This window comes from Mastomys coucha, unplaced genomic scaffold (assembly GCF_008632895.1).
Source record: "Mastomys coucha isolate ucsf_1 unplaced genomic scaffold, UCSF_Mcou_1 pScaffold16, whole genome shotgun sequence".
Taxonomy (NCBI): Eukaryota; Metazoa; Chordata; class Mammalia; order Rodentia; family Muridae; genus Mastomys; species Mastomys coucha.
This window is the reverse complement of record NW_022196898.1, coordinates 33107933-33120176: the sequence shown is the minus strand read 5'-3', so window position 1 is coordinate 33120176 and position 12244 is coordinate 33107933. Positions and strand designations below refer to the sequence as shown.

General features: G+C 44.3%; 1 protein-coding gene across 7 annotated transcripts in view; it reads left to right on the top strand.

Annotated features, from left to right (window-relative positions):
• Trim2 (tripartite motif containing 2) overlaps nt 1–12244 on the top strand; it is a 152043-nt gene that overhangs the window by 94922 nt on the left and 44877 nt on the right. For all 7 annotated transcript variants that reach the window (XM_031374214.1, XM_031374211.1, XM_031374215.1 and 4 more), the window contains exons 2-3: nt 9216–9397; nt 11180–11417. In XM_031374214.1, coding sequence (XP_031230074.1) covers nt 9264–9397; nt 11180–11417 — 372 coding nt within the window. In that variant the 5' untranslated portion in view covers nt 9216–9263. The remainder of the gene's footprint in view (nt 1–9215; nt 9398–11179; nt 11418–12244) is intronic.

Below are 12244 nucleotides of genomic sequence, written 5' to 3'. Positions count from 1 at the left end.
CAACAGTTCTTCATCTTATGTTACAGCAGTTTTATTCTCCTTGAGTAAATTGCTAGAGGTTTTAAAACAGTGTAATAAAGAGGGCCATTTGTTTGCTCAGCTCCCTAAGTTGCGTTCTTCTTTGCGTAGTATGAATTGATTTTCAGAGTACCTCCCTTATTTTTAGACAGGTGCTTTATTGGCCCTGTTCTGACCCAGTGTAGTGTTAAATAATGCCGGCCACTGGAGGGCCAGCCCACAAGCACACAATGAGAAGTTTCCTGTGTGGTGTGGCATGGGGAAGCTCCTCTGGTGCCTGGTCCTCCAGCCATCCTTAGCAGAGGGCTTCCTGGCCCTCTAAAGAGTTCTTCTAAAAGGACATGCAATTTGCAATGCAAAGATTGCAAGACAATGTAAAAAATTCTCTGTCAGAGAAGTGCTGTTTGGAGACTGATGATATTTAACCCACATAGTTTTTTAAAAAGGCAGCCGAGTCTAGACAGGTTTCTACTCCTGTGAATGTCACAATCCTAAGATAGTTTTCTAAATGATTAGGACAACAAAAGATCAATGGGTGCTGTGAGTTATGAAACAAAGTAAAAACACTTATTCATTGTCTCCAAAATGAAAATGCCCATCATTTGGATAGCCTTTGACATTGATTTCTCCTAATTCAACACTCTTATCTGCCTGTTTTACATAGAAACCCTAAATATGAAGACATTTCCTAAAATTACCAAAGAACCCTTTCACTTCTTTTCATCATTTCTCTGAAGACTAATGCTCTAGCCAAATGTTCTCCTGTACTAAAACATATAAAAGAGAAAGAAATATTTTTAGGTTTAGAGAAATGCAGCAAATTATCTTTGTGTGTATGCCAGAGAGAGAGACAGAGACAGAGACAGAGAGACAGACAGACAGAGAGAATGTGTGGCAGCGCCTCTGCCCTGTTGAAGACCAGACAAGTACTGCTTGGAACAACGCCCCCAACCGGATTGTAGTTAATTCCTGCAAAAATCTGAGTGTATGACTTCTAAACTGTAGCAGAGTGTTAACTTGAGCACATCTGCCATGGCTTAAAAAAAAAAAAAATCCTCTGCTGCCATCTGTCTCTTACGACAGGAGGGCCACGCAAGTCAGAGCCCTAAGATTCACCAGCTATTAGGGTTTTCTCAGTATTTCTGTTCTGCAGGTTGTCTGAATTCAGGATTAGGTTTCTGCCTGAAACTCGGAGCCTTAGATTAGAACAGAGTGGGGGTGGGGTGGGGAGCCAAGTATTCAAATCGCCTCCCTTGAAGGAGCCACACGTTGCTGCTTTTTATATGCCAATCTTTCTAGCCACCTCTCCACCTTGCTCTGCCTCTATTTCTCTGGGAAGCACTCTTTATTCTTTTTCTGAGAACTTATTATTGAAGGAAGCATGTATGCTAACTTAACAGCAGAAAGAACCCGATTTCTGTACACCAGAGGCAAGAGCATAGAGGGTATCTGTCACACAAGTTCATGTCTCTGAGAGTTTTGAGGTGAAATACTTTTTCTCCCTTTTTGTCAGCCCTCTCTCAGCTTCCAGAGGAGATCCCTACCCCTTAGCAACACAGCTGCTCCCTGCCTTTCTGTGGCTGCAGAATTCTCAGCTGCTTTGTGTAGTCCCCAGAAGGAGCCTGGGGGAGGCATGGCGCAGTGATGGATGTAGGGAGAAGAGACCCCTCTCATCTTGATTGTCCCAGGGCATCGCAAGGTAAATGTCGATTAGCTCAGCCACTTAACACTCCTCGCACGGACTCAGCCCTTTGGACCCTCGAAAGCCCAGAGCAAAGCTTAAGAGGGTGAGGACTTGTGTTCCCTTTAGAAATCAACTTCATGTGGAGAAGCTAACACATTAAGGGAGCTGTCACACATCCACCTTGGCAATAGAAGCTTTGCGCAGCTCAGGCACACCTTTGCCTGGAGACTGACTGAAATGAAAGGAGAGACTCTTATCCTTCAAACACACACACACACACACACACACACACACACACACACACACACACACACACACGAAAAGATCTTGGATTCTAATTTACAAAGTGACTCCCTGGAGATCAGACTTGATTTAACTGAAAGTGGGTCACCCTGTTTTCATCCTGCTGAAGACTGCCCTCTTTCTTCTAGCTGAATCACCAGTAACAGTGCTAATCCAAGTACAGAAGAATGGCAGTAGGCTCATAACCTAGCCCAAAACACTGGCTGGGAGGGATACAGCCTTGCATGTACTTGTGTGCCTGTGTGTGTAGAGGCCAAACGTCAATGTCTTATAGGATCCCTTTCCCCCTTATTTTTTCTAACAGAGTCACCAACTTGGCCACACTGGCCTGTCAGTAAGCCAGGGCTCATCTTGCCTCCACCCACCAGAGCTAGGATGACAAACCTTAGCCATACTCCACACTTGGCTTTTTCTAGGGATTGGAACTTGGGTCCTTATACTTGTGTGGCAAATACTTTACTGACTGAACCACCTCCACCACCCCTAAAACACCTGTTCTTTAAATTGTGCTTCAACCATGCCTTGGGCTCCTGCCCAAGTGTCACCTGTCCTGGTGTAGCATGTTATGATTTATTAGTCTACTAATTTCTTTCTATAAATGCCTTGGAAAGTTTTGATCTGTTAGAAAAGCTGGGGTATTGTTTGTTTGTTCTGTTTTGGCCTGTCCTCCCCATCATTAGCTAAAGAACTTTTTTAAAAAAATAAGCATACTATTAAATAAACTCAGAAGAGAGATCCAAGACTAATACTTACCCAGAAGTGCCACAAAGCCGGTCTGTAGGAAGAGAAGTGAAGCCAGGCATGGATAATGCACACCTGTAGCATCTGCTCTCAGGAGGCTGAGTCAGAAAAGTAATGAGTTTGAGGCCAACCTGGGCTACATAGTGAGACCCTGTCTAAAAAAAAAAATTAAAAAAAAAATGAAATGAAATGAAATCTTGTACCTCTACGATAGTGTGTACCACATCTCATGAATCATATGCTTCAGTTTTTACTTTTCAGTCATCTTCCCAGGACTGGCCTGGCCAGCCCATGCTTGCTCCTGCCCTTTCTGGCTCTTCTCTTCCCTTCTCCCTCCCTGCTCTTCCTCGTGCTGGTGTCAGCAACAAGGCTGGCTACCCTCCTCCTCTGAATGGTATAATTTGGGGTGAGAAGTGTGTTCTGAATCTTGAGATTGCAGACGCAGCCTTCTCTCTCCCATTACGGCTCCTATTGGGTCTCCCCCTATTCTGTGGTAATTCCCCATCGTACTGGAGGAGACTGGAGCAAGTGAGCCAGGGAAAACATGAGAGTTGGTGCAAGGGAAGAAAGGCTGGGGCAGGGTTTTTCTGTGCAAGGACTGTGTTTCCTGTTTGCTGAGTTGCTTTTCCCACAACATGCAATGTTTAGCTGGCAAAAACCACCGTAATGAGGGCTGCCTGTGCCAACTCTTACGCTGTTTACTGCTGTGCATATGTGTCCTCAGCAGCTTTCCGGTTCTTCCTCTGAATTTGTGAACATGTTAAAATATGTTGCTAATACTTACCCTCTGGATGATAACGTGTGCTGCTACGGTTTAGACTGTCACACCCAGAAGCAGCAATGCTGATGGTAACAGCATTCACAACAAACATGCTTTGTCACGGGGTCTCTTTGCTACTGTCAGACTTTAGCCCCTCCTCCTCCCTCCCCGCATGGGTACTCTGTTTATTCAGAAATTAGTGACAATGAAGTACCAGGCACATACAGTTCTAGCTTCTGGGATGACTGCCATGTGGGATACACACATCCCTGTTACCACAAATCTTATACAGCAGGATGAAGTGGCTGTACAGGGGTGGGAAAATAATAGGAGATACATTAAATAAAGTGCATATTGTATCAAAGAGGTTTTATTCAGTTCTTTACTGTCACAAACTATCATGGCTTTCAACAATTGTTTCTTCCAGCTCTGGAGGTTGGAAGTCCTAAATCAGGGTACCAAGACAGTGGGGTTCTGGTGAGAGCTGCCCTCCGGCTTTGCAGACAGATGGCCTCCCCTCTCATTGTATCCTCAAGAGGAGAGAGAGGGGCGGGGAGAGAGAGCAGCATGCTTCACTCGTGCCAGCAAGCACAGTGGGAAGCATGCCATCAGGTGGAATCAGCTGAGGACTATGCCCAGAATGGGCAGCCTTAAACCAGTGTGCTCGGGCTGACCAGTTCCTGCTCTTCTTGATTAGAAAAGCAATCCTTGCTTGGATTCCTGACTTGGGCCTCCTTTCCCATGTGGGTCTCTGACCTGTTGAGACCCTTCCTATCCCATAAGCGGCACAAATCTGGGCAGGATAATAGGGATGGAAAAACACAACTGTTCTCCTGCTTAGATCTTGTCATTAGGGCTCCGTCCTCACGGCCTAATGCTCCCCCACAAATGACCACAGTCTCCAAAAACATTAAGGAACGGGGCTCCAACAAATGAATGGTGTGGGTACTGTGTGAGCATGAGGTCCCTCAGAGAAAACATGTACTTATGGCGCTAAAGACAGAGATAACATGTGCTAGACAAGTGGGGACAGTGTGAGGGTTTAAAACTGTGTAATCAGGTTGAGAGGTAACCCCTCACAAAGCAGTTGGGTGGGGTCAGGGGTAGAGGTGGGAGCCAGGGCAGGGGTGAGACATGCTCTGGAGCTATGGTGAACTTCAGCTTGGTTTCATTTAAACGTTCTTCTAGCTGGTGAATGTCAGTATCTGTCTAATGTGGACTGTGTCCTATAAAAATGACTTTTGACCAGGCATAGTGGCCTGTCTGTCACCCTAGCACTTGGAAGGTTGAGATAGGAGGACCTTTGAGAATCTGGTTGCATAACGAGACCCAATTTCAAGAAGAAAGATTCTTCTGCCTTACCTCCATTGGCCTTTTGCCAGTGGGTGTGCCATCAGCTCTGCTGGGCTCCATGGCTGGTTTCTCCCACATAGTACTGCTGATTGCCAGCAGAGAACACTTCTGTTTCTGATCTTCACTCTCTTGTACTGATTTCTGCCTCATCATCTATGGGTAGGAAGGCTCAATGACAGTTTGGAGCCCACATAGAGAGGGAGCTCCAGGGGAAGCACACGCCTTTAAGTCCAACACTTGGGAGGTAGAGGTGGGTGGATCTCTGAGTCCAGCCTGGTCTACAGAGTGAGTCCTAGGGTAGGACAGCCAAGGCTATGCAGAAAAACCTTGGAGAGAGAGGTGGGGGGGGGAGGGCCTGCCTAGAAGCTTCCCACTGAGCCACTGGCTCCTGTTGTGCTTGAGAAGTTCTTCTGAGCATATTGTCCCTTTCGGAGCAATGAAATGCTTTCCGGTGGTGGTTCGCATCCAGCAGAATTCCCAGAAGCACCCTTATCCTGGCAAAGCTGGGGGGTCTTTGGGGCTAGGAGAGCTTTTGTGTTGATTGGGGGGGGTTCTAAAGAGCAAGATGCCTTCAACAGGTCACTTGTGACAGATCTGCAACACTGTCATGATTTTAAATTAGGGTTAATGAGTAGGCATAATTAATTTACCGTGGAAATGAACAGTACTAACAAAGAGTAGTTATCACCACAACAATTACCACAGAATTAGAATCAAATGGTTTGTTTTTTAAAGCTTTAGAGCGTAAAAATGTTGGCTTAAGAAATTTCATTTGGTTAATAGATACCATTTGATTAACACAGGGCTCTAAAGAAGTACCTTGAGCCCAATGGGTTCTTTCCCTCTCTGTCCTTTCTTTTTGCTATTGTTATCCAATATTGCCGAACACATAAAGGTCAGGTGAGAATCATCAAACGTAGTCAAGGACAGGTGAGATGGCTCAGCAGGTAAATGTGCTGCTGCCAAGCCTTAGAACTACGTTCAGACCCTGGGAGCCACTCAGTGGGAGAGCCCACTTAGCCTCTGACCTTCCATATGATTGATGGCTGTGGCACAGAAGCCGTCCTGTACCCCCCAACACAAATGGATAAATCAATGCAGCTTTAAACTTTTAACACTGTTCAAAATGAAACTTAGCTGGCTTTTCAAAACTTTTTTTTTACTTTTTACTTTTTTTTTTTTTTCTGAGACAAGGCTTCTGTGTGTAGCCCTGGCTGTCCTAGAACTGCCTCTGTAGACTAGGTTGTCCTCAAACTCAATGTTCTCCCTACCTCTATCTCCTGAGTGCTGCAACTAAAGGCGTAAGCCATCACCTCTGGCTGATTTATTTATTTTTGGTTTATGTGTATGAGTGTTCCATACATGTGCTTTGGATGCCAGAGAGGGTGTCACCTGGAAGTAAAGTCACAGTGGTGACCCTTCCTGTGGGTGCTGTGATCTGAACCCAGGTCCTTTGCAAGACCAGCAAGGGCTCAGAACTGTTGAACCCTCTCTCCAGTCCCTATTTTAATTGATTTTAATGAAAGGTTTAAGAGAATGTCAGGGAGTAAGGGGAGTTGTTTCTGAGTATGTGCTCTATCACTGAACCACATCTCCAGCCATTGCTATAATAATAATAATGATAATAATGATAATAATGATAATAATAATAATAATATTAATAATAATAAAGCACTTAGTGAATTTTTTGTTCAGGAATAGTGTCTATTTCTTTCTGTCAGGCAAATTTTATTGCCACAGAAGAGAGCATGCTATAATTTTTAGGAGAAACACACAAATGTTACCCTTGTTTAAGATTACTATTGTAGACCTATCAGAGAAGGGAAAAAGCCTGAAATCTGAGCTTTGTGCTCTATTGATTTTCCTGGGTGACTTTGGGCAGGTCATTTAAACCCTCAGCTTTGGTTTCTTTTTCTCTATGACAGACAGTGCTTTCCTTCACTAGTCTGATGTCACAGGATGCGGTCGGGCTCTGGAGAGATGACCCGCCCTTCATTTGATCCATGAACAGCTTTCTCTAGTCTTTAGGGAGCACTCTATGGAAAGTCTAGCCAACAGTGATGGCCGATTAGCTATTCCTGCCTACACTGCCTCACCAAGCAGGGAGTCCTGGCTGAAGTATTCCTAACAGATGCTTCCCAAGGTGCCATTTATTAATCATATCCTTTATAAAACTGTCTATGTGTGCAACACTGCTAAAATGGATCTTGACAGGGTTTTATTTTTTAATCTTATTTTAAATTAAAATGTAATTATATCATTTCTTCCACTCCTTCTACTGCTTTCTGCCCTTCCTATGACCCTCCTTTCAAATGTGTGATCTTTTTCTCAATTATTATGATTATAGGTACATAAAAATGTACTCGATAGTGACAGCATAAAACCCAGTATAAAGCTCCATAGCTCCAGAATGCCTATTCTAAATAAGTAGAAGTTTATTGAGATATGTAGACTTTGGATCACGTTAACTTGGGTGTGTAGTACTTATTTTATTTGCACATTTTAATAAGTATATAAAATTATTGTCACATATATAGATATACATTTAAAAATGAATAAATATATAATTACAACCTGCAGAGCCCACTAGTGTTGTCTGTACATGTTTTTAGGGCTGACTTCTTGGATTATAAGAGCTAGAGTTTTCTTAATAAAAGTTGAAATACTTGGGCCTGGAGAGTGGGTCAGCAGTTATGACTCCTGGCTTTCTTTTGGTGGACTGGGATTTGGTTCCCAGCACCCCATTGTTCACAACTATCTGTAACTCCAGTTCTGGAGGATGTGACACCCACGTCTAGCTTCTTCAGACATCAGACATGCTTGCAGTGCACATACATGTGTGCAGAGAAGACACATACGCAGAACCAAAAAAAAAAAAAAAAAAAAAAGTCTTTAGAATAAAGAGCTAAAGTATATCTAAACACATTGATTATCTGGCCAGGCATAAGAACTCTTCTTATTCATGTTGGAAAAAGAGTGGTTCCCCACAGAAAGCACAGGGCTGTAGATGTTGTAAATATGCTGTATTTTCCAGTTTTGGACACAGGTCACAGACCAAGTTCTAGTGCCAAATATAAACTATGCTTCCAGAGCATAGCCTTATCGAAACACAAGGTCAGAGGGATGGGGCAGCTTATGAGGTGAAGTGTCTTTAACTTTCAGAGACACATCGACTACTGACCCTGTAGGGTGTGTGCTTCGTGTGTGCGTGTGTGTGTGTACGTGCGTGCCTGCATGCGTGTGTGTGTGTGTGTGTGTGTGCTATGTGCATGTGTGTGTGTGTGTGTGTGTGTGTGTGTTTAACGAGAATAAAATAGTCATCTTTATTATGGTGAAGATTAACCTCCCTCCCTCCTTTCCTTCTCCCTTCCCTTTTTGATGGAGAAAAGGCCATAGGCTCCTTACCAAGTACTTTGAAAATTGATAAATGAATTTCAGTTCAACCCACACTAACTGTTTGACTGGAGCTGTGTTGGCTATAACTTTTTGCCCAGTGGATTCTGCTTTCTTTGCTGGTCTTCTTCATACACATCACGATTTGAAGCTTCCTCTGTATTGACTTCTTTTTCCTCTCAAATGCGCAGAAGTGAGGGGGATATTCCTTTAAGATTACAGGGACTGTCTCTGCTTTATCTCCACTCTGTTACTAGGTGGTAGATTTTAGTAGCCCCTGATTATCATGAAGAACTGACAAAGGCAAAGGGTTGGAGTCCGGACAGTTCCGTGGGAAGGCTGTGTCTAGGAGCTTTCTCAAGCACGGTTTGTTAGGCGGATCCATCTCCCTGCAGTCAGAGTGACAGAGAGCCTTCCCCCGCACTTCAGAGTTTGGAGCAGCAAATGTCCTCTACAAAAGGAGAACTCATGTCTATTTTAGACAAAGGGAGAGTCAGCTCCTCTGTGCTTACCGTTGTTTAAATGCCCAACTCTGATCACTTCCTTGGGTTTGTACCTCTTTTCTTTGAAACTTCTGAGCATGTATAATTAAGAAGACTGGCATTAGGACTGAAGAGATGGCTCAGTGGGTAAAGGAACTTGTAGCCTATCCTAAGGGCCTGAGTTCAGTCACTGGATCCATGTGTAACTATTTTTCCTCTTGGGCACCACTCACTTTTAAACCCAACAAACATCTTGGTAGAACACACCCTCTCCCGTTCCGTTGTCTGCGTCGGGAAGACGCCACGGTTTTATTGTTCTTTAGAGCATAGACAAGCTTGCTAACCCTTCCACTGAGAGCTGAGTATTCTGAGGTCGCTGACATTGACTTCTACCTGTATTTAAAAGGGAAGAGCCAGGGAGTGGTTTACCGGCACAGGATAACCATTTTGTTTCCCCTTTGTCTTTTCTCTCTGACTGCAGCAGCGTGCAGGGTCGAGGACAGCCGGCCCCCCATGTCAGTGGTCTAGGATGGCCAGTGAGGGTGCCAGCATCCCAAGTCCTGTGGTGCGCCAGATTGACAAGCAGTTTCTGATCTGCAGTATATGCCTGGAACGGTACAAGAATCCCAAGGTCCTGCCCTGTCTGCACACTTTCTGCGAGAGGTAAGCTCCGTTTGTGCTGTGTCACTCACCTTCGGCCACCCGCACAGGCTGTCTCCCAGGACTCTGCTGCTACCCAAAGGAGACAATGCCCGACTTGTGCTTTCTAACAGACATCTAGGAACCCAATCAGGAGTTACCAGAGACTTACTTCATTTCAAACAATTATAAGACCGAGAAAGCATCCAGAAACAGATTGGCTCACTGCTGAGAATCACCTAGACTTGGTGAAAGAAATGAAGGATGGGGGGGGGGAGGGTTACTATTGGATGAATGACTCCTACTCTCTGTTTTGCGTAGATGAATAGCTGGAGATGTTACTCATCAAGATAGGAAAAGAACATGGTTTGAGGAAGAACATTGCTTCAGTTTGCTGTCTGATGGGTTTTACGACCCTTAAGACATCTAAGAAGTGCCAAGAGGTAGAAGACATAGGCTTCAGAGAGCATATCTATAGGATGAAATATAATGTCTGCTGTACCTGAAATGCTATAAGATCCCAGAGGATAAAGAGCTCTTAGTGTGGAGCCATGAGTAATGCCGAGCTTTATTAACTCCGAAAAGATAGAGTAACCAGGAGGACCAAACACTGTAAAGACAAAGGAAGATGATCCACCAAAAATGGGAATAGAGGCAGGGTCAAACTTGATGAATGTCGGTTGTCTAGCAAAATAAGATGGAGTGACTCTTGGGCTTACATGTCACTTCTGACTTCAGCAGATCTGCTTCCTTTCTGGTAGGGATTCAGCCCTAGTTACCCCTGAGACGCTGAGCGGCCAACCCTCCTTGGGGCCACTTTCTCCATCTGCAAAAGAGGTCACATTGGTGGTTCTCAAACTCTGGCTAAGCAATCGGAAAACGGGATACAGTATAATTTGGGGCCTGTTTCTGCAGTGCTTGGATGAAAGCCGTGGATGCTGGGTCAGCACTTAACCACTGAGTTGCAGCTCCAGCTCTAGCTATTTGAGGTTACATTATGATGTCAAACTGCCTGGGTTTGGATTCCCACCCTAACTCTGGCCTACTAAAGAACGCTAGGCGAGGTATTTAGCCCCTCTCTGTACCTGTGTCTCCTCATTGTCCAAAGGGATCATAATGGTGCCTCCTCCATAGGTTCATAGGAGTGTGTTATAGGTAGTTTATAGTACATATGGTGGTCATTTTTGTTAATACACGTCTTTCTTTGAGTAACTGTTAAACGATGCTTCTAGAGAAGCAAGAGATGGTGTGACTGGGCATGGGTATCTCATGCTTACTTCAACCAAATACTTTCACTTCAATGCTTTTTGTTTTTTAAAAAAAAATTATTATGGTTTTGTGTATCAAATAAATTTCAACATTAACAAACACATTTGACACCCCTCCCCACCCCAATTGTTAAAGTCCACGCATTTCTGAGCTCAATGCCTACAGAATAAGGTTTTTCAACCCTTACTATGGCTGTTAGTCACATGGGCGTCTGATCTGGTAGGTCTATCAAGTTCCTTGGAAGGTCAAGGTTGCTTGTCCTTGAACCAACCACACTGTGGGTGTCAGGGCTGTAGACACTACACAAGTCTGTGGCATTTTCTTTTCTTCAAGCACAGTCATTTGTCTGATCAGTGGGGAGAGCCGATGTGAGAACTGATCAGGGCATGGTCTCTGAAGCATCATTTCCCTGGTACAGGACACCGCAAAGTAGGTTTCTGCAAAGTGGCCCATTGTCAGCACATCACTGATGAGACCACCTCAGGGGGTGGTGCTCAGTGCTCAGTGCTCACTGTCCCCATGTGTGCTCTGCCACAGGTGCCTGCAGAACTACATTCCGGCCCACAGCTTAACCCTCTCCTGCCCGGTGTGTCGCCAGACCTCCATCCTGCCTGAGAAAGGGGTGGCCGCACTCCAGAACAACTTTTTTATCACAAACCTCATGGATGTGCTGCAGCGAACGCCAGGCAGCAACGGCGGAGACTCTTCCATCCTGGAGACGGTCACCGCTGTGGCTGCAGGGAAACCTCTTTCCTGCCCAAACCACGATGGGAATGTAAGTGAGGCAGACAGCAGGCTGCCTGGGGAACACGGTGGCTGTGAGAGAGTCTTCATTAAATCAAATGACTAATTAAAAAACAAAAAACAAAAAAAACAACCAGTAGACTATTTTGCCTGCTCACTGCCTCTAACCAGTATTACTTAGATTGTAAAATCTGTCTTTATCATCTCTACTTAGAATATACTGTTGCTATCCTCAGGAAAGAGAGTCAGTTGCTACTCGAGAGCTCAGCAGGCACACTCTGACATACCATGAGTCAAGAAATCATGGTTAAAGGTTTAATAGCTGAGAAGTGCTACAGGTTGAGAGTGGTTGCTAAAATGCTAATTAGAGTTTCATTATAATAATAATAATTACTATTATTATTATTAATAATGGAGAAGAGTTTTTCTCCTGTTTTAGATTCTACTCCTTGGGAATATAGAACTGAAGCTCTGTGAATCCCTGATAAAGACTTCAGATCGCAAGCTGCAAACATACTTATTGCTTGTAGCAAGTTCAATAACTGTTATAAATGCAAATGGACCTGTAACACTCATCCAATCCATGACTCATGATAGCTCTAGCTCTGTGCCTGGAAGGGACAGGATAATGGCCTGGCTGGGAGCACTGGCTGTGAGTCAGCCTGGCTGATTCAAACCCTGCGTTTAAATTGCTCCCTCCTTAGCGATAGCAAGTTTATTGAACACCCACTTCCTTTCCTGTGTAAAGGAAGTCTGAACATAATTTACCAAACAGGATTATTTGAAATTGGGAATTGAAATGTTTAAGTGATATAAAGCGCATCGTAAGCTCTCAGTAAAGATTACCTACTACAGTTA